Source organism: Rhinopithecus roxellana, chromosome 10 (genome assembly GCF_007565055.1).
Source record: "Rhinopithecus roxellana isolate Shanxi Qingling chromosome 10, ASM756505v1, whole genome shotgun sequence".
NCBI lineage: Eukaryota > Metazoa > Chordata > Mammalia > Primates > Cercopithecidae > Rhinopithecus > Rhinopithecus roxellana.
The window spans coordinates 103,448,161-103,473,199 of record NC_044558.1 but is presented as its reverse complement, the minus strand read 5'-3'; the positions used below and the strand labels follow the sequence as shown (position 1 = coordinate 103,473,199).

At 47.7% G+C, this 25,039-nt stretch overlaps 1 protein-coding gene across 3 annotated transcripts in view; it reads left to right on the top strand.

Moving 5' to 3' along the window:
* SFSWAP (splicing factor SWAP) overlaps positions 1 to 25,039 on the top strand; it is a 96,068-nt gene that overhangs the window by 29,324 nt on the left and 41,705 nt on the right. For all 3 annotated transcript variants that reach the window (XM_010378563.2, XM_010378565.1, XM_010378564.2), the window contains exons 8-11: positions 15,441 to 15,681; positions 16,685 to 16,816; positions 18,009 to 18,102; positions 19,745 to 19,916. In XM_010378563.2, the coding sequence (XP_010376865.1) occupies positions 15,441 to 15,681; positions 16,685 to 16,816; positions 18,009 to 18,102; positions 19,745 to 19,916 (639 nt within the window). The remainder of the gene's footprint in view (positions 1 to 15,440; positions 15,682 to 16,684; positions 16,817 to 18,008; positions 18,103 to 19,744; positions 19,917 to 25,039) is intronic.

Sequence of the window (25,039 nt, the reverse complement as noted above, 5' to 3'; positions counted from 1 at the left end):
GGAGAACATTGAGAGGTTGTCATTGTAGATGTTTTTTAAAGCTGTATATTTTTCCCGATTTTTGTTAGAGTTTTTCAACTTTTTCTTTGCATTTAATATCTATCGAACATCTTTGTATAACAGTGCATTAGATCTCTCTCTCCTCGCTGTAGCAGCTGCCTAGTATCCTGTCGTATAGATTTATTATGAAATAGCCCTCCATTAATTGGTAATTTGATAATTTATGATTTCCAATTATTTCTGCTTTTTGAATACTGTAATGAACACTTCGTTTTTTGGGGTTTTTTTTTGTTTTTGGGGTTTTTTTTTTTTTTTTTTTTTGAAACAGAGTCTCATTCTTTCGCCTAGGCTGGAGTGCAGTAGCGTGATCTTGACTCACTGCAGCCTCAACCTCCCAGGCTCAAGCTATCCTCCCACCTCAGTCTCCTGAGCGGCTGGGACCACAGGCATGTGCCACCACACCTGGCTGATTTTTTAGATGAATTTTCTAGAGGGTTTTGCTATGTTGCCCAGGCTGATCTTAAACTCCTGGGCTTAAGTGATCTACCCACCTTGGCCTCCCAAAGTGCTGGGATTACAGGCATGAGCCACTGTGCCCTGCCAATTACTTACTGCTTTTAAGCACTAACACGGTATAATCCTATATGCAAGATAAAAATCTTAGAAAATAAACAGCTAGTTCAAAAAGTATATGCATTTGTTCAAAGGATTACCAGTGACCGAGCAGTTGCCTTCTGAAACATTGTGCCGTGTGCATTGCTGCATTGTCACCGCGGGGATATGAGAGCTGCTTAGTTGTGTAGCCATTTAAAATGTAAGATTGATTTGAATATGCTGATACAGAAATATATTGAAGAGTGAATAGGACAGTTAATATGTTATATATATGACTTTGACTTTGGTTCTTTTATAGAAATATTTTTATATTATGAGAGTTTATAAATAGTATTTGCGTTCTGTTATTCCCCAGTTGCTTTTTTTTTTTGAGACGGAGTCTCGCTCTGTCGCCCAGGCTGGAGTGCAATGGCACGATCTAGGCTCACTGCAAGCTCCGCCTCCTGGGTTCACACCATTCTCCTGCCTCAGCCTCCCAAGCAGCTGGGACTACAGGCTCCCAGCACCACGCCCAGCTAATTTTTTGTATTTTTATTAGAGACGAGGTTTCACTGTGTTAGCCAGGATGGTCTTGATCTCCTGACCTCGTGATCTGCCCGCCTTGGCCTCCCAAAGTGCTGGGATTACAGGCGTGAGCCACCATGCCTGGCCCCCAGTTGCTTAATTTTAGTTTTATGGTTGACTGGATTTGTTTTTTCCCCATAGCTTCTCCTTTTGAGTTATTTATTCAATTCATCTTTTCTTGGTCATTTGAATTTCATAAACAAGTACGTTTTTACAAGGGCTATAGTTCATGAATTTCTGCCTCTTGAAAAATGCCTGCGTTTGACCTTTATGTGAACAGGACAGCTTGTCTGGGTATAAAACTCTCAGGTAATGCTGTGGGCCTCTCAGGTCTCTGGGAACTGGCATCTGATGCCATTTCCACGGCACGGCAGGGTGGCCCAGGGCGGCTGGGTGGGTCATGACTGCTTATTTGGGTTTGTTCATTGGTTGGTTTGCATTCATTGCTCCTGTGCTGCTCTCTGAGTTTTTTCGTGCTTGAACATCTTTCTTGGCTGCCTTGTAACATAAAGAGCAATTTGCAGGGAATGATGCACCGAGTCACTTGCCTGGGATTCAGAAGTGGAACTGAACGCTGCTGTGGAAAGGGCGAGGCCAGCCCTGTCTTCCGTACCCTGCTCTGGGAGGCAGATGCTCTTTCTGACCCAACATCTGAGGAAGTCTCGCTTTGCCCTTAAATTTTATTAACTTGATTTCCCATTTTTCAGGGACTATATTGTACACCTTTCAGTCAAAGATTCAGTTCTCATTTCCGGGAAGCTCCTTTCTGTTGTGCCTCGAGCACCTTTCCTGTCCCATGCATTGGTGCCTCTGCTTGAAGGACGCAGCCTCTTGGTTCGAGTCACCTTTCTTCTGTGTTTCTCTTTGGCACTCAGCAGGACTGTGTCCGTCTTCCCTGTCAGCGACTTTTTTCAGCCATGTCTATTTATTCCTTGTAGTTTAAATTCCATTGGTTCTGCAGTGGTATTGTTTGGATGCTTGGCTGGTTTTCTAAGCTTTACAGCAAAGCTCCATAGCCTTTCTATATAAAGGTGCATGTCTTCAGCCCTGCAGCTGCCCAGCCTGTATGCAACCCCTGCTCTGTCCCTGGGGTGTGGAGGCAGCTGCAGATGGTCGTAGACCCGTGTGTGCGGCAGGGCTTCACTGAAGCTTAATTGAGGGATACGAGGGTTTTCACTTTTTTTTGTTGTTTTTTCTTTTTTTTTTTTTTTTTTTTTTTTGAGATGGAGTCTCTGTCTCCCAAGCTGAAGTGCAGTGGCACGATCTCAGCTCACTGCAACCTCCGCCTCCCGGGTTCAAGCAGGTCTCTGCCTCAGCCTCTCGAGTAGCTGGGATTACAGGCGCCTGCCACCACACCCAGCTAATTTTTGTATTTTTATAGTAGAGATGGGGTTTCACTGTCTTGGCCAGGCTGGGAACTCCTGACCTCATGACCCACCCGCCTTAGCCCCTCAGAGTGCTGGGATTACAGGCGTGAGCTACCGTGCCTCACCTAGCGTTTTAATTTCATGTAATTTTGACATCATAAAATATTATTGTTTTGTTTGTATTTTTTTTCAACCATTTAAATATGTAAAAACCAGGCCAGCCATGGTGACTCACATCTATAGTCCCAGCACTTTGGGAGGCCAAGGTGAGTGGATCTCTTGAGCTCAGGAGGTCAAGACCAGGCTGGGCAACACAGTGAGACTGTCTGTACAAAAAAATTTAAGGCCGGGCGCGGTGGCTCAAGCCTGTAATCCCAGCACTTTGGGAGGCCGAGACGGGCGGATCACGAGGTCAGGAGATCGAGACCATCCTGGCTAACATGGTGAAACCCCGTCTCTACTAAAAAATACAAAAAACTAGCCGGGCGACGTGACGGGCGCCTGTAGTCCCAGCTGCTTGGGAGGCTGAGGCAGGAGAATGGCGTAAACCCAGGAGGCGGAGCTTGCAGTGAGCTGAGATCCGGCCACTGCACTCCAGCCTGGGCGGCAGAGCGAGACTCCGTCTCAAAAAAAATAAATAAATAAATAAATAAATGAATTTAAAAATTAGGTGACCATAATGGCGCACACCTCTGGTCCCGGCTGCTGGGGAAAGTGAGGTGTAAGGGTTGGCAGCAGGGAGGGCATCGAGGAGTTCCAGGCTGCAGGGAGCAATGGTTGTGCCACTGTGCTCCAGCCTGGGTGACAGAGCGAGACCCTGTCTGTCTCAAAAGAGAAAAAAGCCAGTAAATACCATTCTGCTGATGGCTGTACAGGAACAGGGAGAGCGCCTGCTGGACCCTGCCTCACAGCCTCCCCCTCTATTGCATGTGGTTGTGTTACCTTATTTTTGTGCTTTGTTGAATTCCTGTTTTCCCAGATTCATCTGTGGCTCAGAGAGCTCAGAGGTTCCTCGGGTTACATGCTTCTTCAGTCTGAGTTGCCATTCACATGCCATGCTGTTTCCCTCTGCTGCTTTTCCTGGGGGTGTGTGCGGGGTCTCATGCCATCTGGCGCTCCTCCTTCCCTGGTGTGGGAGCCTGTGTGTTCTTGGTATGGGTGGATTCTCCTTGATGCTCTCTCACCTTCTCTTAGCTCCTTTGTCTTCCCTTCCAACAGCCTTCTTGGGAAGACCTGTCCTCTGCTGTCTTCTGTGAGATTCTAAAAATGTCCTAGAGTGGATTTCCTTCCCCCAGTGAGGGACCCGCAGGGAGAGGCGTTCCTGAATATCACAGCATGTCTGTCAGGCAGGGCCCCCAGTCCACAAGCCCCCTTCTCCTCACCGGCAGGATCCCCACTGCAGGTCAATGGCATTTCTGCCTGCTTCTCTCCGTGGTGGGGCCCAGGTCCCACTTCAGCCACTTGCTGTCTGTACCCACAACTATTTTTATGTAAGAAGTCTTCAAAACCTCAATATAGCATTAAAAATTGAAAACTTTTTACTTTGAGGGTCACTGATGAAAATGGTAAGTAATGTTTAGAGACAGGCCTTTTTTTTTTTCTAGAGGAAAGTTTTATTTGCCAAAAAGAGGTGACTTTTAAGCACAGGGGGCTAAAATTCCAACTAACTGGTTAAATGCCCAAGACAGATTCATTTTGGTAGTTTCCCAACTTGACAAATGGAATAATCTTGCATCACTACAGAATTCATTCGGGTTTCCCAAATCCAATTCAGTGATGTCAAAACGAGTCTTCTCTTGTTGGGGGACTTTTTTTTTTTTTTAAGATACTAGGTCGTCTGAAAGTTGCAACAGAATACAGTGTGGTTGTGATGGACTGCATGTTAAGTGTTGATTTTCTCAAGTAGGTCTTGGCATATAAGAACCCATTAACAGATCATTGGCAACCATTCTGTGTTGTGATACGGATAGCCTTATGGTTTATATTAGTCTGTTTTCACACTGCTGATAAAGACATACCCGAGACTGAGAAGAAGAGGTTTAATGGACTTACAGTTCCCCACGGCTGGGGAGGCCTCACAATGATGACAGAAGGCAAGGAGGAGCAAGTCATGTCTTAACATGGATGGTGGCTGGCAAAGAGTTTGCACAGAGAAACTCATGTTTTTAAAACTATCAGATGTCATAAAACTCTATGACGAGAATAACGCAGGAAAGACCTGCCCCCATAATTCACTCACTTCCCACCAGTTTCCTCCCACAGTATGTGGGAATAGTGGGTATTTAAATTCAGATTGAGATTTGGGTGGGGACACAGCCAAGCCATATCATTACCCCCTCCCTGACCCCTCCGAAGTCTCACACCCTCACATTTCAAAGGCAGTCATGCCCTCCCAGCAGCCCCCTAAAGTCTTCACTCATTTCAGCATTAACTCAGAAGTCCACAGTCCAGCATCTCACCTGAAACAAGACAAGTCCCTTCTGCCTATCAGCCTATACAATCAAAAGCAAGTTCGTTGTTTCCTAAATACAATGGGGGTACAGGCATTGAGTAAATACAACCATCCATATGGGAGAAATTGGCCAAAACAAAGGGGCTGCACAGCCCCTGTACAAGTCCAAAATCTAACAAGGCCATCAAATCGTAAAACTCCAAAATGACCTTTGACCCCATGTCTCACATCCAGGTCACGCTGATGCAAGAGGTGGGTTCCCATGGTCTTGGGCAGCTCCACCCCTGTGGTTCTGCAGGGTACAGCCTCCCTCCCAGCTGCTTTCACAGGCTGGTGTTGAGTGTCTGTGGCTTTTCCAGGCACATGGTGCAAGCTGTTGGTGGATCTACCATTCTAGGGTCTGGAGGATGGTGGCACTCTTCTCACAGCTGCACTAGGCAGTACCCCAATAGGAACTCTCCTTGGGGGCTCCAACCCCACATTTCCCCTCCACACTGCCCTAGCGGAGGTTCTCCATGAGGGCCCTGCCCCTGCAGCAAACTTCTGCCTAGGCATCCAGGCATTTCCATACGTCCTTTGAAATCTAGACAGAGGTTCCCAAACCTCAGTTCTTGACTTCTGTGCACTCGCAGGCTCACCACATGGAAGCTGCCAAAGCTTAGGGCTTCCACACTCTGAAGCCACAGTCCGAGCTATGCATTGGCCCCTTTTAGTCATAGCTAGAGCAGCTGGGACACAGGGCACCAAGTCCCTTGGCTGCACACAGCACAGGGACCCTGGGCCTGGACCACGAAATCATTTTTTCCTCCTAGGCCTCCAGGCCTATGATGGGAGGGGCTGCCATGAAGACCTCTGACGTGTCCTAGAGACATTTTCCGCGTTGTCTTGGGGATTCACATTTGGCTCCTGGTTACTTATGCAAATTCCTGCAGCCAGCCTGAATTTCTCCCCGGAAAATGGGATTTTCTTTTCTATTGTCAGACTACAAATTTTCTAGACCTTTATGCTCTGTTTCCTTATAAAACTGAATGCCTTTAACAGCACCCAAGTCACCTCTCGAGTGCTTTGCTGCTTAGAAATTTCTTTCACCAGATACCCTAAATTATCTCTCTCAAGTTTAAAGTTCCACAAATCTCTAGGGCAGGGGCAGAATGCCACCAATGTCTTTGCCAAAACATAACAAGTCACCTTTGCCCTAGTTCCCAACAAGTTCCACATCTCCATCTCAGACCACCTCAGCCTGGACCTTATTGTTCCTATCACTGTCAGCATTTTGGGCAAAGCCATTCAACAAATATCTGGGAAGTTCCAAACTTTCCCGTTTTCTTCTGAGCCCTCCAAACTGTTCCAACCTCTGCCTCTTACCCAGTTTCAAAGTCACTTCCACATTTTGGGGTTATCTTTTCAGCAGCCCCCCACTTCTGGTACCAAATTACTGTATTAGTCCATTTTCACACTGCTGATAAAGACATACCTGAGACTGTAGAGAAAAAGAGGTTTGGGCCGGGTGCGGTGGTTCAAGCCTGTCATCCCAGCACTTTGGGAGGCCGAGACGGGCAGATCACGAGGTCAGGAGATCGAGACCATCCTGGCTAACATGGTGAAACCCCGTCTCTACTAAAAAATACAAAAACCTAGCCAGGCGAGGTGGCGGGCGCCTGTAGTCCCAGCTACTCGGGAGGCTGAGGCAGGAGAATGGCGTAAGCCCAGGAGGCGGAGCTTGCGGTGAGCTGAGATCCGGCCACTGCACTCCAGCCTGGGTGACAGAGCCAGACTCCGTCTCAAAAAAAAAAAAAGAAGAAGAAAAAAGAAAAAGAGGTTTAATGGACTTAACAGTTCCACATGGCTGGGGAGGCCTCACAATCATGGCAGAAGGCAAGGAGGAACAAGTTATGTCTTCCGTGGATGGCGGCAAGCAAAGAGAGCCTGTACAGGGAAACTCCTGTTTTTGAAACCGTCAGATCTTGTGGGACTCATTCATTAACACGACAACAGCGCAGGAAAGACCCACCCCCATAATTCTGTCACATCCCATCAGGCTCCTCCCACGACACATGGGAATTGTGCTAGTTACAAATCAAGATGAGATCTGGGTGGAGGCACGGCCAAACCATATCACTGTTTTATCTCAGTTGGAAAATATTTGGACACAATGTGTGATGAGCCAAATAGTAAATGCTTTTAAGTATTTGGGAATATGGGAAGGAAGTCATATTTTCTTAAAAACTCTGGGCTTACATCTTAAGGAGTTTTTGGTTTGTTTTACTATTTTTATTCTTGCAATATGAGATTTATGTTATAGAGAGCTAATAGGTAACCACCCTGCCTAAAACAAACAATTGCCAGAAGGGGTCTTTTAGGAATTCTTGAAAATTATCTGACTTCAGGAGATGAAGTCAGAAGTCTTGAGAATGGAGATAACTGAGTAGAAAAGAGAAACTTGCAGGAGAAAGAGTTTCTCAGCCCTGTTTTCTCTCATTCACTTCTAGAAGACCTTGAAGGTTTCTAACATCCCCCGGGTGTATTAGGCACTTTCCTCACTCTTGAGAATGCAGAATTCAGTAATAAGAACAATTATTCTTGAATTGTGTTGTCAATGCCTGACATTTCCATGCACAGAATTTGAACCTCTCCTGGGGTGCAGGTATTCACTGTGAATAAGGCAGCACTCGAACCGCAAGCAGAGTAAGAGTCTCAAATCAAGTAGGCTGCCACAGTCTGAAGGGACTAAAAATACCTCTTTCAGGGGTCTGCATCTTCAGATGGTAATAAAACTTTTAGTAAGGCCTTTTTTTTTTTTTTTTGTCAAAAAAAAAAAAAAAAGAAGTATTGTAGAATTTTACATTAAATAGTGGAATTGCCATGAAAACAATGTATGCTGACATTGATCCAGCAGCCGAATAAGCCTGCAGGGAACAGTGGCTCTTGGCAGTGGGTCAGGCTTTGGGCTTCAGAGCAAGCGGCTACCTGGCTCACCAGCATTGCTAGGGTTAATCCCCTCTCAGTGGCGTCCTCCTAGAATCCAGCTTGAAAATTAAATGGAAATAAACATCGGTTATGGTCTGGGAAATTTGCTGCATATTGCATGTTCTGTATGACACACTAATACATGTACATGCATAGTATTACAGATGACTGCATATATTGCTGAACCATTAGCCTGAATTGGAGAGATCTCAGGTGAGTATTGGGAATGTGCACATCATCTTCGCAATGCAGCCCACTCTGTATATCTGAGAAGTGTGCGTGTGGACAAAGAACGGAAGGGAATGCAGGCAAGTCCAGATCACCCTTGAGAGGCAGTTCTCAGATGGAGCTGTGCTGACTTCCTTGCTGAGGACCTACAGCGCTGTTGTAGTGTAGACTCATGTAATGGTGCCATCTTTTAGGCAGGTCTTGACTTTTGATGCCTCATTTGCTGCTGCTAGATCCAGGTGCAGCCAGCTTCTCTGGTGTGTGGGTTGTTTGTTTGCAGTGTGCATTTGGTGAAATTGACAGCTGGGTTTCTGTGTCCCCCCCGGACCATCGGTGTTCTGTGCCTGTAGCCAGTACTTTTCTGTGACTTGTCTTTCTTTCCTGTGTTCGTTCCTGTTACTGTTGTTAGTATGTTTACTTCTGTATTTTGCTGGAGCACATCCTGCAGTAGTTTGCCAAGGAAGGGTACATAGGAACACAAAGTTTTTTAAATTCTTGGATATCTGAAAATGCCTTAATGTTGCCCTCCCATTTGACAGGTAAAGTTTGGAAGGACCTTGAATTGCTGGATGGGTATGTCTTTCCCTAGGAATGTGGGTGCTGGGTGCCACCATCTGCAGGAGCCTTTACTGCCATGGAGAAGCTCATGCCGGCCAGACGCGGTGGCTCACGCCTGTAATCCCAGCACTTTGGGAAGCTGAGGCTGGCGGATCACGAGGTCAGGGGATTGAGACCATCCTGGCTAACACGGTGAAACCCCGTCTCTACTAAAAATATAAAAAATTAGCCAGGTATGGTGGCAGGCGCCTGTAGTCCCAGCTGCTGGGGAGGCTGAGGCAGGAGAATGGCATCAGCCTGGGAGGCGGAGCTTGCAGTGAGCCGAGATTGCACCGCTGCACTCCAGCCTGGGCAACAGAGCGAGGCTCCATCTCAAAAAAAAAAAAACAAAAAGCTCGTGCCATGCTCATTCCCGTTCTCTGCTGTGTAACTTGTACAGGCATTGAGGGATTTGCATCATGCTCTGCCATGCCAGGAACACAGGGGACAAAGCTGCTTCTGCCGTGGAGCCTGTGTTCTGGAGGCAGAGCCAGACAGTGACAGTGGGCACGTGACCAAGAGCGATGGAGAAAGTGGCCATGACAAGGGGACCAGGGTTCTGGGGAGGCTAGCAGTGCTGGCATCATGGGTCAGGGAGGCCTCCCGTGACCAGAGACCAGAGGAAGTGCAGGTGAGCCCAGCAATGACCATGTGCAGGGTCGGGGATGGGACAGCAACGGGACATGAGGTGGGAGAAGCGGGCAAGTAGGTTTGCAGGAGGGCTTCCCAGACAAGGGACTTAGCTTGACCCTGGTTGAGAGAGGTCACCGTGGGAGGGATTCAGGCAGAAACTGTGGAGGCAAGGGCAGAAAACCCCAGGGCAGGCAGCAGCCAAGAGGCTGTGCACGTGGAGGGCAGGAGGTGCTGGAGCTGGAGGGCAGGACGCAGAGCTGAATCGTGGGGCATCAGCCGTGGGGTCTGACAGATGAACTGGATGGATGAGGAGTGTGGCCACCTCCTGTGTTGAGGGACTGCAGAAGAGAGGCATGGGAGAAATCAGGGGCTCTGTTCTGGACACATTCAACTTGAAATATGGATGAGATGTCCTAGTGGGAACATTGAGTAGGTGGTTAACGCACAAGCTCAAGTTCAGCTCAGGGCTGGAGATGTGAATTCTGCCGCCATCAAGTATAAATAGAATTTAAAGCCATTGAACTTAGAAGAGTCCCTGTCAACAGGATTTAGAGATCCAGGAAAGGAGATAGAGGCATGGCCAGTGCTGAGGAAGAGCCTGGGGCTGTGGGAGCAGCGAGGCCACCATCTGGCTCTGGATGCCTGGAGAGCCGGGAGACAGGAAGGCTGGCTTGTTGCTGCCTCTCAGATATGCTCAGCTAGTGACATTTGCCTGGCTAAAACACAGGGGCTTACTCAGGTGTGTTTTTTCAGAATATCTATACTTATCTCCATAGAACTCTTAACTATTTTAATTCTTTTTTTTTTTTTTTTTTTTTGGAGGCAGTTTGTCTCTGATCTCAGCTGACTGCAGCCTCCATCTCCCGGGTTTAAGTGATTCTCCTGCCACAGCCTCCCAAGTAGCTAATTGTTTTGTGTCTTTTAGTAGAGATGGGGTTTCACCACGTTGGCCAGGCTGGTCTGGAACTCCTGGCCTCAAGTGATCCCTGCACCTTGGCCTCCCCAAGTGCTGGGATTTCAGGCGTGAGCCACCCTGGCCAGCCTATTTTCATTCTTCTTCTTTTTTTTTTTTTTTTTTTTTTTTGAGACGGAGTCTCGCTCTGTCTCCGGAGCTGGAGTGCAGTGGTCAGATCTCAGCTCACTGCAAGCTCCGCCTCCCAGGTTTACGCCATTCTCCTGCCTCAGCCTCCCGAGTAGCTGGGACTACAGGTGCCCGCCACCTCGCCCGGCTAGTTTTTTGTATTTTTTAGTAGAGACGGGGTTTCACCATGTTAGCCAGGATGGTCTCCATCTCCTGACCTCGTGATCCGCCCATCTCGGCCTCGGCCTCCCAAAGTGCTGGGATGACAGGCTTGAGCCACCACGCCCGGCCCTGTTTTCATTCTTAATACACACATTGTTCATCCTCCCCGACTTAGTTCTTCCAGAAAGGTGGTTGCTCACCAGTCTCCTCCTCTCTAAGAACCTTCTCAGCACAGGAGTTCTGTTCTGTCTGTTGAATTTACACGAGATTAAGATCATGCAGAGATACCAGGAAACTGGCTCTGGTTTTTGCAAGAAGCCAGTTGAATAGAGGGGCCTTGGGAGATAATTAGGCAGATTTCTCTGACCTGTGTTAAGTAGCGCTGCTCGTTTCAGAGGAGGCAGCATTGGGGAAGAAGGACTTACAAATGTGCTTCCTGCTTTTAAGCAGCTTGGTTCTCATCATACAACTACACTTGCCTTTAGGGACTGTGTAGGTACCTGTTGGAATTTCTTTCTTGGATTTATTTGGAGTAGGCTTTCGTAGTACTCATAGTGTTTATTAGAGTAACATTACATCAGCATTTAACTTACTTTAAAACCTAGTCCTCTTTTGGGAAGTTCAATAGAAAATCCTGAGAACAGCAACAAACCTAACAAGATATATGTGGTCCCAGCTTACTGAGGGTTCAACTTGATGATGGGGCAAATGCAGTTTGCATTCAGTAGAGCATCAGTAAATTACTTGAGATGCTAAAAACTTTATTATAAAATAGGCTTCGTGTTAGATGATTTCATCCAGCCATCAGCTACTGTAGGTGCCCTGAGCACATTTAAGGCAGGTGAGGCTGTGCCATGATGTTTGGTAGGTTACAGGTGGCTTCAGTGCATTTTCCATTTCACGGTGTTGTCAGTGTGTGGTGAGGTTGTTGGGAAGTAGCCTCATGATAAGCCCAGGAGATTCCCTGCATGTCGTGGCAGCCTGAGGACAGCAGGAGCCCCTTGGCACGCTGTGCCCGCCCCCATTTATGACTAGTGATGGCACAGTTATTGTAAAACTGATGTGACTTTTGCCAGCCCAGACTGCAGTTTGTAGACTACAGCCCAGCTTGTAGATTCTAATTCTGTTCTCACCCTATTCTAGTCCAGAAATTCTTAAAGTTTAGTGTTCATGAGAATTGCTGTATACAACATACAAGGGGCTGTGTACAAAATCCCCATGTCCTGTAGTTGCTAGTCAGTTTAAAGGGCTTCAGTCCAGTTAAAGGGTTCTGTGAGCTGTGTGGTGCTGCCACTGTGTGGGGCATGTGTCAAGCAGCTTCATGGTCACTGCAGGATATTTTAGCACTGAGGCATTTTAGAAGCAGCCCAGGCCGTGCCAACAGCTGGCATGAACTCACTCATTAAACACTTACTGAGGGCCTGCTCATGCCAGGAGCTGTACGAGCTGCTGAGGTTTTGTGGTCACTATTTGGAGATGAGGAGTCCTTGGGGCCATAGCTGCACCCCAGTCCTGGTGGCGCAGGAGTCGCCTTAGGGCATTGTGCATGGGGTCCCACGTGAGGTCCCACGTGAGCCCAGAGCAAAGGCCCCCTGCGTCTGCCAAGGAGGTGGCACTGGAGATAAGCTGAAAAGGGGCCTCTCGTGGCAGGCAGAGACCCTGTGAGGCTGTGCCAAGGACAGAGACCTGGGGACCAGAAACCAGGGCAAGGGGCGGGCTGGGCAAGCGGCAGAAGCCCTTCAGGAGACTGGCCTTGGGCTGCTCCAGATGCCTTGTGCCCGTCCTGCCTCCCACCAGGGCCACAGCATCTGGGGAAGGATGCATCTGATGTCCTCCCTCAGATCTTCACATCCCTGACACCCTACGAAATGGGAATCTGGGAGAGGCAACCAAAGAGCAGTGTAGCGGAATTCATGAACCCCTGCGGCGTTGGTTCCCGGGCCGCCTCGGAGCATGGCAGTGCCACAGGACACGCCCCGCGTTCCACCGTCTGCCAACAGATGAGTGTTTTCATCTCATTGAACAGCACATACTTTATTTCTCTTGGAGTCCTTTTGAGAAACAGGACGATTTTCCAATTTGATTAAAACTTTGGAGAGAACCACAGGGAAGAGGTCACAGCAGCAGTGGCTAGTAGCAGCCTGGCTCACAGAGGCTGCGCGTATCTCGGCTTCACAGCTCTGCTTCGTGAGAATCTCCTGGGTCTGGGTCAAGAGTGTGCCCAGAGCATGGTCAGCCTGGGTGGTTTTTGCGTGGAGCCTCTGAAGCAAGTTGTGGACCCAGACGAGGATGTCCCTGGAGGTGTTTTCAGATTTGGGGGTTTGTTTCATTTTTACACCTAGAGACAGCCGTTTTTTCTTTTTGTGAGCTCAGCTCAGGGCTTCACTCCATCACCCAGGCTGGAGCGTAGTGGTGCCATCACACCTCACTGCAGCCCCGAACTTGGGCTCCAGCCATTCTCCTGCCACAGCGTCCCAAGTAGCTGGGACGATAGGTGTGTACCATGCCCAGCTAGTTTATTTTATTTTTTGGAGTTGGGGTCTGACGATATTGCCCAGGCCTGAAGCATCTTCCCACCTCAGCCTCCCAAAGTGCCAGGATTATAAATGTGAACCACTGCACCCAGCCTAAATTTTTCATTATGTTTTAGCCAACGTTTTTGGCTTTGTTTTGTAGTGGATGAGTCTCTGAGTAGTCTGCCATTTTGCCAGCACTGCTATTTTTTTTTAACACTTTGTTTTTATTTAACAAGATGGAATGCTCAGGAAGGTCATACAGTCTAACAGTCTGCAGGTTCTTTCAAAGAAATGGCGCTTAGCTTTGAAAATAATTTCTTCATCTCTGTCGTGTTCCAGGGTGATTGCACTTTACACAGTTACGTAGAGAATGCAGGTATCAGGTTGGAGTTGCATAATATGTACTACTAATTGAAATAATTATAAACTTTTGTTTTGTTTGTTTTTATGAATTCAGATCCCTTCCTTTGTAGCCCCAGTTTAAAACATATTTGGGCTTCTTTTTAGGGATGAGACTGACTGTCCAGGGCAGAACATGGGGTTTCCGTCCTTCCTGCTGAAGTGGGAGGCTTGAGACCTGACAGTAGCCAGTCAGTAGTAGGGTCAGTTCCACCCAGCCCTCCCCAGAGCCAAGCACACAGTGGGCTGCGCTGTCTCCCCTCGAGTGCTGGCTTCACCCTGGCCCATACAGAGTAGCCTGATGGCTCCAGCAGGGAGTGGATAGAAGCAGCAGCTCCCCTCTTCCAGGGATGACGTTGTCTCTTACAGAAGCATGTGCCTATATTTGGATTCCTGATTTTGATAGGAAAGCCTGTGTTGGACTATCAGGTCAGTTCGTCGGTCCAGCACATAATCTGTGCTCAGTGCAGAGACTACAGAGACAGTGAAGACAGGACCTGCCCCTACAGGAGCCTCAGAGACAGTGCCTGCCCTGCTGTCAGCCTCCTCCCATTGACCTCCAAGGGTTTCATCCCTGCCCCTGGCCTTTTCTCAGAGATGGTACTCAGATATTTCTGTGTAGACAATAACGTGGAGTACATTGAGCCCACTTATCTTGTTTTGAAAATTTGGAGTATTGCTGTTTCTGTGTCCTGGTGGTTGGTATGTAACATGGAGCTAGAGAGCGACGGTTTAGGAGTTCATCATGTATAATTAATTTAAATAAGTCATTAGCAGCTGGAGAATATGCCTACAGATTGGAATTATGCTGCCTTGCCAATCTAAGACGGAAAGGTCAAGAGAGTCTAAGTTGTACTTCTGAAATGTTTCTCTGCATAGCATACATTACTGGAAACCATGGTTAAGCTTTCACTGTTTTTCAGTGTTATCGTTTTAAGGTGAATTAATTGAAAATGAAGATAAAAGTTCTTAATTAGAAAAATATTTTTGCCATCTCCTAATAAAGAGGAAATTAAATCTGTGTGTAGTCAGAACTACTTGCTTATCTACAATAGGACTGGAAATTAAATTTCATAAGTAATCGTTGAATCTTGTGTGATTCATGGTTCTGAACATTTAGCCCCAAAAAGGATAAATGTACAGGATTTTTAATTGTTAAGACAGCGTGCCATTGCCCTACAGATACCTGCATGTGTGCACAGAATAGGTGGGAAGATGGCGTCCACCACTGTCTGTGATGGAAAGGTCCAGACACAGCCTCAGTAAGCCTGGGAACTTTTATTTACTGAATAAATTCCCACACAGCATGTGTTGCTGGGGCCGGGGGCTGACGCCGGGGTTGCCAGGAGCACCTGCCTTACCGAGGGGGTAGTTTCCGGATTAACGTGTGAACGGAGGGAGCAGCGTGCCTGGAGAATGAAAGCCGATGTCAGTGCAGGGAGCTAGCCAGAGGCATTTTCTCACATGTGCATATAGGAGCATAGGTGGCCTTGGTGGGCCATGTGAACAAAGGGATGACTGGTTGCCGCTAGAGAGGAGACTGTTCCAAACCTGCACATTTTGAAGTTAAGGAGAACATTAATTTGTCTAGAGAATATTCACGTCTGGTGGCTTTGAATGTCCTCATGCCGTTCCCTTTCCATCTGTCTTTGGATGTGTGTTGTGGCTTTGCCTGGTTCTTTTAAATTGCGTATTGCACAGACATTTTTGTATCAGAAAAATCTAGAAAACGGCATGGTTGGAAGTGAGCAGAAGCAAGGCTGCATCTTGCCGGGGGACAGGCTCTTGTGACTGTGTTGTGGACTCACGGACCAGTCTGTCGCTGGCCACGCTCACTCCCGGGCAATGTGTCTCCACAGCGACCGTGGCAGCCATGTATTACAGCTACTACATGCTACCGGATGGCACTTACTGCCTGGCGCCGCCCCCTCCCGGAATCGACGTGGCCACTTACTACAGCACCCTTCCTGCTGGTGTGACCGTGTCTAACTCCCCTGGAGTGACGACCACTGCCCCACCGCCTCCCGGGACCACGCCACCGCCGCCCCCAACCACGGCAGAGACAAGCAGCGGGGCCACTTCCACAACCACCACCACAAGGTAGGCATAGCGTCCGCCGGCGCCTGCTGTGTGGGTCACTTAGCACTGCAGTCACTGGAGCCGTCTGTGTCTCCATGGGGGGCTTGTAATCTGGATCACATACAGGGGTCCCCATTATCTGAGTAGTTATTATTCCAAATCCCCAAGTTACAAAGTTGACAGGAAAACAGAAATGGTCGTAGCACAAACTTTTTAGCGTTGAAGTTAAATCTCTTACAAAGTTGAGTTCATTTCACGTCGCACGCTGATCCCAGATCTCCAGCATCTGTTCTTCCGCTTTGTGTCAGAGTCTCAGTTGAGCTGTGCTAGGCAAAATCAGTATACAGTGAAACTGCAGTTGTTTGCAAAACATGCAGGTTCGTAAAGTTGAGGAAGGTGATGTTGGGGTGCTTCATGAGTCTCTCCCAAGCTGTTGGCCATTGCGGGGGCCTGGCAGCTACTTAAGTTAACCTGTGAAGCCATCGGCAGAGCCCTAGCTTCTCCAACAGCGAGTGCCCCCCGTGTTCGTGGGACAAGTAGGAGACAGGCGCTTTACCAGAGGGCCTGGAATGCCCCACCTTGAAAGGAGGCTCTTGGGAAATGTAATGAAACACGGGAGTTTCTGTAAAAACGACTCTTTCTGGTCACGCTGAGCAGGTCAAACAGGAAATGAAGGAAGCTGAATCATGCTTGCTGACTTTTTTTTTTTAATATAACAGCAACAACAAAAAAACTTACTCTTGGTTATTTCTAAGAATTAGCTTGTGATTGGGGAGAAATGTTAATTAGTAGGAAAAATGCACCTTTTATCACTAAAATCCCCATTTTCACTCTTGACAATAATCCTGTCTAGTTGACTTTAGTTTCTGTCGTATGCATCATCTTCAACAAGAGCCTCCCCTATACACTGTTTGTAACTCACATGTCTCTGTGGACATCTGAGGCGGTGAGGACCTCCGAGCAGCCAGGACTGAGCTTGGTGAGCCCCTGAGGCCCAGGGCCCTCACAGACTCTTCTCCCACAGTGCACTTGCCCCCGTGGCCGCCATCATCCCCCCGCCCCCCGACGTCCAGCCTGTGATTGACAAGCTAGCCGAGTATGTCGCCAGGAACGGCCTGAAGTTCGAGACCAGTGTTCGTGCCAAGAATGATCAAAGGTCAGAAGAAGAATTTGATATGTTAGGTATATGGCATTTGGGGATTTCGTTTAGCCTTTTTTAAAAAATGTAGGTACAGGCTGGGCGCGGTGGCTCAAGCCTGTAATCCCAGCACTTTGGGAGGCCGAGATGGGCGGATCACAAGGTCAGGAGATCGAGACCATCCTGGCTAACACGGTGAAACCCCGTCTCTACTAAAAAACACAAAAAACTAGCCGGGCGAGGTGGTGGGCGCCTGTAGTCCCAGCTACTCGGGAGGCTGAGGCAGGAGAATGGCGTAAACCCAGGAGGCGGAGCTTGCAGTGAGCTGAGATCCGGCCACTGCACTCCAGCCTGGGCAACAGAGCGAGACTCCATCTCAAAAAAAACAAAACAAAACAAAAAAAAATGTAGGTACAGAATGAATTTTTTTTTTTTTTTATGTATTTTTAATCCTTTTCTTGGCTCAAATGTCTTTTTTGAGATGGAATCTCACTGTGTCACCCAGGCTGGAGTGCAGTGGCGTGATCTCGGCTCACTGCAACCTTTACCTCCTGGGCCTAAACAATTCTCCTATCTCAGCCTCCCGAGTAGCTGGGACTACAGGCGCGCACCACCACGCCTGGCTAATTTTTGTATTTTAGTAGAGACGGGGTTTCACTGTGTTGGCCAGGCTGGTCTCAAACTCCTGACCTCAAGTGATCCACTTGCCTCGGCCTTCCAAAGTGCTGGGATTACAGGCATGAGCCACCACACCCAACCAATGTCTTTAGATAAATACATTTTTTAACTGGCTTGTTAAATCGCTTAGACTTGGGGTTTTTAAATTATGTTACCTGTTTTTTGTTTGTTTCATTTTGTAAGTAAGAATTTTGAAGCTACTTAAAATAAAAGCCTTTAATTCATGGTTTTCAAGAATCTGCCTTAAAAATCTAGACACAAACCCTTCTTTTTAAAAACCAAGTAATGTCCCATGCCTCAGTGCTAGTAAAGCCTAAAAATATGTTGTCAGTTTGCAGTGTGACCTGTGTGACCCCGGGCAAGCGATTTCGACCCCTCATGTGCCGTCCGTCTCCCTCGTCTCTGAGTAGCTGTAATAGTAACCACCTTGTAGAGTTGCGGAGATCAGTAAAGAGCTAGGAGAACAGGGCCTGCTGTTGCTTCCGTGTGCTTATCTTGGCAAATGACCCATTTTCTTTCTCTTTCTGCTCAGATTTGAATTCCTGCAGCCATGGCACCAGTATAATGCCTATTATGAGTTTAAGAAGCAGTTCTTTCTCCAGAAGGAAGGGGGCGATAGCACGCAGGTACGTGTCTGAACACAGGGAGGCTGTGAAGCTGTTACAAGTGGCTCTGCCTTCCGGATCAGAAGTCACTTTCTGTTTATTCTCCTACAGGTGAAAGGGCTAGGTGATTCTTCACCTTTCTTTAATGTATGTCTGGCATACTCCATCTTTCACGTCCCCCTTAGCTCTGGAACTTGATCTGTTGATAGCATCTGCCCACATTCACAGTATTGATGATTGTTTGTCCAGCACATTCTTTTTTTTTTTTTGAGACGGAGTCTCGTTCTGTCGCCCAGGCTGGAGTGCAGTGGCCGGATCTCAGCTCACTGCAAGCTCCGCCTCCCGGGTTCACACCATTCTCCTGCCTCAGCCTCCCGAGTAGCTGGGACTACAGGCGCCCGCCACCTTGCCCGGCTAGTTTTTTGTATTTTTTAGTAGAGATGGGGTTTCACCGTGTTAGCCAGGATGGTCTCGATCTCCTGACCTCGTGATCCACCCGTCTCGGCCTCCCAAAGTGCTGGGATTACAGGCTTGAGCCACCGCGCCCGGCCTGTCCAGCACATTCTAAACAAACAAAAAAAATCCTGTTCCTTCAGCTGTTCGATGTTTTGGCTGTCTACAGTTTTTAGCTACATTTCCTGACAGCCGGGTACCCTGCTTCTGTGTGTTAGCATGTATGAAATATATAAAATATGGCCGGGTGTGGTGGCTCATGCCCGTAATCCTAGCACTTTGGGAGGCTGAGGCGAGCGGATCATGAGGTCAGGAGATCGAGACCATCCTGGCTAACATGGTGAAACCCTGTCTCTGCTAAAAATACAAAAAATTAGCCAGGCATGGCAGCGGATGCCTGCAGTTCCAGCTACTCTGGAGGCTGAGGCAGGAGAATGGCATGGACCCCGGGGGGTGGAGCTTGCAGTGAGCAGAGATCACGCCACTGCACTCCAGCCTGGGCAACAGAGTGAGACTCTGTCTCAAAAAAATAAAAATTTAAAAAAAAATTAAAATTAAAAAAAATATATATATGTATATATATATGTGGGCGCCTCATACCTGGCCAGCTGGTGCTGGGGGTGTCCTGCAGCACAGCCTCTGCCTCCTCCTGCACGCCCTTTCCCTCAGCAGGTCCCTGGTGTGGTGCTGGTGCCCTTGGAAGTGCTTTTTGTCCCACAGCCCCATCGTCTGCCTTGCTCTGCTCTTCTCAGCTATACAGACGCCCTGGCATTTTTGTAAAGCCAGTTTTGGTGAAGAGACCACATGGACCTTGCTTCTCAGGAGATTCCTTCAGACCTTTGTCCCCGATGGCACGGCCCACACTGAAGGAAACTGACTCCTTTAGGGGATGGGGAGAATGTGGTATTTCTAAAGAATTCTCAGTAATCAGCGTCCAAAGAAAAGGTACCGAAGATTGGTCCCCAAGGCAGTATTAGGGCTGCAAAGAGTATAGTGTTTTTCAGACAGGAGGAAATCTGTTCCTCTTTGATACATTCTGTTGTAAGAAAAAATAGCAGATCTGGATTTGGAAGTCTGTTCCCAGTGCTGCTTGGGCAGTAATGTACAATTGCCATCGTCCAGTGAAGCATACATACTGTATACATCTCTCTTTTTTGAAAATGTCTGTATAATTTCTTGCTGACAGTTTATAGTGACATTTCATCTCTAGGCTGTGTCCGCACCAGAAGAGGCTCCCACAGACTCTGCTCCTGAGAAGCCGAGTGACACTGGGGATGACGGCGCGCCTGAAGACACGACCGAGGTGGGAGCACGGGCAGGCTCAGGCGGGAAGAAGGAGGCGTCGTCCAGTAAGACCGTCCCGGACGGGAAGCTGGTGAAAGGTATGCCGCCACTTGCATGTTGGCCTTGCACGTTCCACCGTAAGTCGGCAAGCGCAGGATCCTCGGCGACCTCACCTGCAGGCTGGGTTGGGGTTGGAGGCCCCTGCGGGTTCTGCGCTAAACCTCCGCCTTCTGCGCTGTGGCGTGCTTGCCTAGCGTGGCACTGGAGGTAACGTGGGTGTGAGCAGCCCTTAGGTATGTGTCTAACAGTCTGTTCAGTGTACTGGACGTTTGCAGAAAGTTTCAAATAATCCTTCGTACTCCCTGGGACTTCTGAAGCTGTTTATTTGCAAACTGTTGTACCAGTGAAATTCATTTATTTATTTGTCAAAGCAGGTTCCTTGAGAATCTCTGCCAGGCGATACTTCGCTCACTCGATTTCAGTTACTTTATTATGTTCTTGGAGGGAGACTTTCATGTCGCAGGACACACATGCACGTAAAAATAAAAAGCCAGTGCAATTAAAAAGCAGACAGAAGCAAAGGCCAGAGCAGGCCCCGTAGCCAGGAACCTCATGGAAGCCCGTGTGGAGCAGCAGTGGGCTCCCCCCGCGGGAGGGAGGTTCTGTGGAGGAGAGGCGTTCACCTGGTGTTGCGAGAGGAACGGGAGGCACCGAGGCAGGGGTGCAGCCCTAGGCAGGAGCCCCGTGGTGCGAGCTGCCCGGCCCTGTGCTGAGATGTGGTAGGTAGTCAGCAGTGACTGGGGGGGTAGCTGGTGAAGGAGCCTTCGCCATCTTGTCCAGGCGTGCCCTGTGGGGGAGGGGCCAGCACATCTGACAGGTTTTAGGTCAGCAGGATAACTTTATCCAGTCTGGTGACTTTGTGATGCAATTAAGCTACTGGAGCGACTTCAGAGATTTCTGGTCGCACTGGTGGCCTGGAATGGAGTGTGACAGGTGTGGCAGTGAGGCGAGGTGACAGCTGTTGGGTCAGAAGGAAAGGCAGAGTGGAGACGAGAGATTGAGGAAGTAGGCTGGGGTGGTAAGAGGACCATCCTTTGCATAAAGATGCCTTGCTGTATGAGAATGGTGATCATTCAGCAAAATCAAATCCGTGCGGATGAACTGCTAACTAGGCAATTCACTATGTGTGTCTTTGGGCCTCTCATTCCGGGAGGTTACCTGAACACAAATGATCCATCTCTCACCCTTCCCGGCCACCCGCAGACTCTCATTGGAATAACAAAGGATTGTAATAAGTAGAGGATGAAAATGGTTATTGCTCTAGAAAGCAGGGGTAGGTACTGTCTGTATGTCAGGGTAAGGCAGCACACCTGGAGCTCGCAGAGAAGTGCCCTTGAGACTCAGGGCAGTGACCCCAGGGGAGTCGACCGTCAGCCACAGAGGGGCGGTCAGGAGGCTGGAACAAGCTGGGAGCATCCCAGAGGCAGCAGTACCTCATCGCTTCTCACACCCCAGAAAGAAACCACAGCCCGAACCTGCCTCCTGCCCCAGGGTTTGTAAGCACAGGGAAGGCGCCTGACACAGCCAGCTATGGAGCGTGGAGAGGGGTTGTGAGCCCAGGGAAGGCGCCTGACCCCTGCCAGCTGTGGGGCTCGCAGAGGAGCAGCCCTGCGCACAAGGCTGCTGCCAACCAGCATGGCCTTCTCCACACCTCCCTGATTGTCCTGGCACCTGGCAGACAAAACAGCACACCCAGAAGTTTCCCGTCTCCATCCACCCAAGCCTGAGACACTTGAACAGAGATCTACTCAGTATCTGACAAAACTCATGCTAACTCTCAGTTCTCAAAAGCACAGGCCAGCCTCTCTTTGAATAGATGCGGAGACAGAAATGGCATTGCGCCCACAGAGATTCCGAAGTTCGGGAGACACAGCTGAGCCTCCAGGCATATGGGCATCTCTGAAACAGACTTCTGTGTAACAGGAGAAAAATCTTTAAGTCTCTAATTTGTATTCTACAAAACTGAAAATATTATAAAACTTGCGCTACTTATAATCAGACGTGGAAAAGATTGCTTAGAAATAAATTGCTGTGGAGTGTGGTGGCTCACGCCCATAATCCCAGCACACTGAGAGGCCAGGGCAGGCAGATCGCTTGAGTCCAAGAGTTCGAGACCAGCCTGGGCAACATGACAAAACCCCGTCTCTGCTAAAATTACAAAAATGTAGCCAGGCATGGTGGCGCATGCCTGTAGCCCCAGCTCCTCACAGAGGCTGTGAAGTGGGAGAATCACTTAAGCCTGGGAGGTAGAAACCAGCCTGGACGATATCATGAGGCCATGTCTCTACAAAAAAATTAAATTAGCCAGGCTTGGTGGCACACATCTGTGCTCCCAGCTACTTGGAGGCTAAGGTGGGAGGATTGTTTGAGCCTGGGAGACGGAGGTTGCAGTGAGCCAAGACCACGCTACTGCGTTCCAGCGTGTGTGACAGAGGAAAAAAATTATAGGTATCTTTAAAGTATATGAAGAACATATATTCAAATTTGAATGAACTTGAAAATCAGTGAAAAATACTGTTTTCTAAGAAAACATGAGTTGCGGAAATTATTTCATAAATAAGGAACCGACATAGATCTATAGACCTGAAAGAATTTTGAAAATAATTGGTTAGTGAAATACCTCTAAACCCAGGCAGTCAGCCAAGACAAATTAAAGGTCAAGTTAATTCACCCTTAAGAAATAGAATGCCTACATCATTATAGCCACTCCAGAGCATTAAGAAAGATGGAAAAGAATGAAGCTCTCAAAGCTTGGCAATCTGTAGACCATGATCACTTACAAGTATAGATGTTAAGATATGAAACTGAATTCAGCTATGTATGAAAATAGTAATAAGTTATGAGCAAGTAGGATTGTTCCGGGAATCCCAGTATGTCACAAAATGAGAAGATCTTCTAGTATAGTTTATCATATTAACAGATGAATGGCTTTCTCAGATGCTGAGAAAGCAGCAACATTCTCTCATGTTTTTATGATGAAACTTCTTTAGTATAACAGTAATTGATGTGGAAAAACAGGCTCTCCGTTTTGAAAAATAATAAGACATCACATATTTGACAACCATAATTCCATATAAATCCAGTATTTAAATGTAAAAAATAAAACTAGAAAAGTAGAAAAATATAAAGGTAATTTTTTGAAATAATTTTGGAGCTGGAAAGAAGTGTCTAAGAACTGAAGCCGTAAATCATGGGGATAGATTAGTAGGTCTAATGGGGGCTTGGCCTGAATAAAGTTAAAAGAGAAATACAGAAATGGCAGTAATTGCTAACACATAAAAATAAAGGTTAACATCCTTACTATAGAAAGAGCTTTTATAAATCAATAAGAAAAGAGAGTCACTGACCTAGAGAAATAGACAAAGGACATGAAAAGATGGTTCCAAAAAGAAGAAAAATCGATGGCCAGTAAATATATTTTTTCAATGTATCCTCATTAATAGGTTTTTATTTTTTGCCTCTCAAATTGATAAAGTTTAAAAAAAGTAACAGTGATAGGCTGTGGGCAGTGGGAGTACTGATTTTGAAGTGTAAGTTGATACAACCCAGTAATATGGACTGAATTTTAAATGAAAATGACCTTCTACTCCTAGAAACGTGTTTTACCAAGATGTCTATACGTGGATATTCATTGTAGGGCATGTTTGTTTTTAAAAAAAAAAAAAAAAAAAACTTGGAAGCAGTTATGGTAAATTGTGAATTGGCATGTCCATACTACTTTTTGCTAAGTGGTCTGAGTTGACACAGAAACATGTCTACACAGTAAAGAAAGGAGTTGCTGGGGCCAGATGCAGTGGCTCATCCCTGTAATCCCAGCACTTTGGGAGGCCGAAGGGGGCAGATCACGAAGTCAGGAGTTTGAGACCAGCCTGGCCAACATGGTGAAACCCTGTCTCTGCTAAAAATACAAAAATCAGCCAGGTGTGGTGGCAGCCACCTGTAATCCCAGCTAATTGGGAGGCTGAGGCAGGAGAATCGCTTGAAACTGTAGGGTGGAGGTTGCAGTGAGCCTAGATCGCGCCACTGCACTCCAGCCTGGGTGGAAGAGCGAAACTCCATCTCAAATAAAAAAAAAAAAAGGAGTTGCTTATTAAGTGAAAGTAGCAGGTTATGAAACGAGGAGCTGTGCCCCTGTTTTTCACCCGTGCACCATTGTACACTTCGGCCGAGGATCCACCGATGACGTTCAGATGATTTTTTCCATATTGGGATTGCAGTTGATCTTTTCGCTCATATGTTTTCAAAATTTCCCATGGAAAATGTATATTACTTTTGAAGTCAGAAGTTAGCAGTAAGAGTTGTTAGCTAAAAAGCAGAAACCCATTTGCTGCGGAAGATGGAGGGTCACTCGGGTGCCCAATGCCATGTCAGCCGTGCGTCTGTCCCCGCTGGGTCCCGTCCTCCACCGCCTGGGAGATAGTGGACTGTCATCGCCTGAATGCAAATCATAGTGAGTGGTGTGCAGGAAAGAGGTTGGGCAGGCCTGTCTGAGGAGGCATCGAAGGGGCTGATCCTTGAAGGATGTGAAAGGGACAGGAGAAGAGCAGGCAGCTCTCAGGCAGAGGGCAGGCCAGCAGCAGAGGTGAGGGGCAGTGCAAACGTGGATCTATGGCCCCGGTCTCGCAGGGACATGGGGCCTTGGGAAGGAACTGGGTTTATTTGGAATGCAGTGTGAGACCACTCGCTGAAGCAGTAGGACATGCTTTCCATGTGCTGTCATGTGATCTGCAAGGAAGATGCTAGGCAGAAGCAACAATTTTGTGATTGAAAAATTGCACATAAAGAAGTAATTCCTGATTCCCTGCCCTGACCTGAGGTACCATGAGAAACTTACTTCATCTTTTCACCCTCTGTTTTCCCATCTGTAAAATGGCAAGCCTCTCAGTGTCCGTCCTGTAGAGCTGTAAAGGCTGAGTAAGGGAAGCCTGTGGGCCGTGTGCCATAGGCCACTCCTAGTGTGAGTAGCTGTGGTTTTGGCTTTGTGTTTGGTGTGTATATATACTAGCTTTAAAATGTCTACTTGAGAGGCCAGACAAGGTGGATCACCTGAGGTCAGGAGTTGGAGACCAGCCTGGCCAACATGGTGAAACCCATCTCTACTAAAAATACAAAAAATTAGCTGGGCATGGTGGCGAGCTCCTGTAATGCCAGCTACTCGGAA